The sequence below is a fragment of the Ornithorhynchus anatinus genome, chromosome 13, assembly GCF_004115215.2.
Source record: "Ornithorhynchus anatinus isolate Pmale09 chromosome 13, mOrnAna1.pri.v4, whole genome shotgun sequence".
In the NCBI taxonomy this organism is placed as follows: domain Eukaryota; kingdom Metazoa; phylum Chordata; class Mammalia; order Monotremata; family Ornithorhynchidae; genus Ornithorhynchus; species Ornithorhynchus anatinus.
The window spans coordinates 41,960,807-41,962,914 of NC_041740.1; the positions used below are offsets into that span (position 1 = coordinate 41,960,807).

Below are 2,108 nucleotides of genomic sequence, written 5' to 3' on the forward strand. Positions count from 1 at the left end.
TGTGGGCAGATTGTCTCTCTTTATGCTGTACTTTCCCAAGCGCTCAGTACAGTGCTCGGCACCGGTAAACGCTCAATAAATATGTTGGATGAAGGAAGGAACCAGGCCCAGGCAGCATGGGCCCGGAGCTAAATTGAGGCTTAAGAAGTCTCCTAGTCTACTTCTACCCAGCGAGTCCGTGGAAAAGGCACACAGACAGTCCACAGAGAGTACAGACATTTGAAAGTTGGGTTTTTAATAGTACGGAGGCGTGTCCGATAGTCAACGTGGTCCCGGCCTAGAAGTGGGGGCGATCCAGCGGGGGTGGTCTGGCTTGGGCTGTGCGGTGCTGAGCTGTGCTGGGGGGCACAGGGTGCGGGCTCAGAGGACGGTGCGCGGCTGCTGGGTCATGAGCACCCCGAAGCGCTTCTTCACGGTGATACGGTGGCGGGAGTACTTGTCGTCCGGGGAGAAGCGGGCAGGGTGCGCCGAGCAGGTCTGCTGGCCCGCGGGGTCCAGTTTCTTGGAGTTAGAATAATAACAACAATAATGATGTTGGTATGTGCTAAGCGCTTACTCTGTGCCAAGCGCTGTTCTAAGAGCTGGGATAGATACAAGGTAATCAAGTTGACCCACGTAGGGCTCACAGTCTTCACCCCCATTTTACAGGAGAGGTAACTGAGGCCCAGAAAAGCGAAGTGACTTGCCCAACATCACACAGCTGAGCTTGGGAGAAACAGCGTGGCTCAGTGGAAAGAGCCCGGGCTTGGGAGTCAGAGATCATGGGTTCGAATCCCACTCTCTGCCACTTGTCAGCTGTGTGACAGTGGGCAAGTCACTTGGCTTCTCTGTGCCTCAGTCACCTCACCTGCAAAATGGGGATGAAGACTGTGAGCCTTACTTGGGACAACCTGATTACCCTGTATCTACCCCAGCGCTTAAAACAGCGCTCTGCAACAAATACCAACATTATTATTATTATTATTACAAGCGGCGGAGCCGGGATTAGAACCCTGTGAGTCCGTTATTGGGCAGGGATTGTCTCTCTGTTGCCGAATTGTGCATTCCAAGCGCCTAGTACAGTGCTCTGCACATAGTAAGCGCTTAATAAATACTAATTGAATGAACCCACGACCTCGGACTCCCAAGCGGGGACTCTTTCCACTGAGCCAGGCTGCTTCTCGATATGCATGAGGGGCGGGGAAGTGGGGGGTAAATGTGAGAGCAGGAGCCCCCGGCCACCTGCCCGGAGCGCTCTGCTCTCTTACTGCGTGGCTCAGTGGAAAGAGCACGGGCTTTGGACTCAGAGGTCATGGGTTCGAATCCCGACTCTGCCACTTAATAATAATAATAATAACGTTGGTATTTGTTAAGCGCTTACTATGTGCAGAGCACTGTTCCATGCGCCGGGGTAGACACAAGGGAATGAGGTTGTCCCACTTGTCAGCTGTGTGACTGTGGGCAAGTCACTTCACTTCTCGGTGCCTCAGTGACCTCATCTGTAAAATGGGGATTAACTGTGAGCCTCAAGGGGGACAACCTGATGACCTTGTATCTCCCCCAGCGCTTAGTACAGTGCTCTGCACATAGTACGCGCTTAACAAATACCAACATTATTATTACAGCAGCGTGGCTCAGTGGAAAGGAGCCTGGGCTTCGGAGTCAGAGGTCATGAGTTCGACTCCCGGCTCTGCCACTTGTCAGCTGTGTGACTGTGGGCAAGTCACTTCACTTCTCGGTGCCTCAGTGACCTCATCTGGAAAATGGGGATTAACTGTGAGCCTCACGTGGGACAACCTGATTCCCCTGTATCTCCCCCAGCGCTTAGAACAGTGCTCTGCACATAGTAAGCGCTTAACAAATAGCAACATCATTACTGCAGCCGTGCCCGCCGGCCTCGTTGCCTCGGCCTCCTCCTGCCAACCGTGGAGCTGCTCCCCCGGCTCCCTCCCCGGCCCTTTCCCCCCCTCTCCTCACCTTCAGGGTGTAGACCCGATCCCCCTTCTCGTTAAGGTAATATTGCAGAAACATGGCTCCGGGTCCGGGTTCAGATTCGGCTCCGAAAGCAGCAACGGGGCTCGAACCCCCCCCACGTGGCCGTTGGTCCCGCCCAGGCACTTCCGGTAGAC

At 54.5% G+C, this 2,108-nt stretch overlaps 1 protein-coding gene across 1 annotated transcript; it reads right to left on the reverse strand.

Annotated features, from left to right (window-relative positions):
- Positions 1–214: 214 nt before the first annotated feature.
- Positions 215–2,108, reverse strand: NOP10 (NOP10 ribonucleoprotein). Its single transcript, XM_029077941.2, has 2 exons — positions 1,957–2,108; positions 215–501 (listed from the first exon to the last, which is right to left on the reverse strand). Exons 1-2 carry the CDS (start codon positions 2,008–2,010, stop codon positions 361–363), a joined length of 195 nt encoding a protein of 64 aa, XP_028933774.1. The 5' UTR covers positions 2,011–2,108; the 3' UTR covers positions 215–360.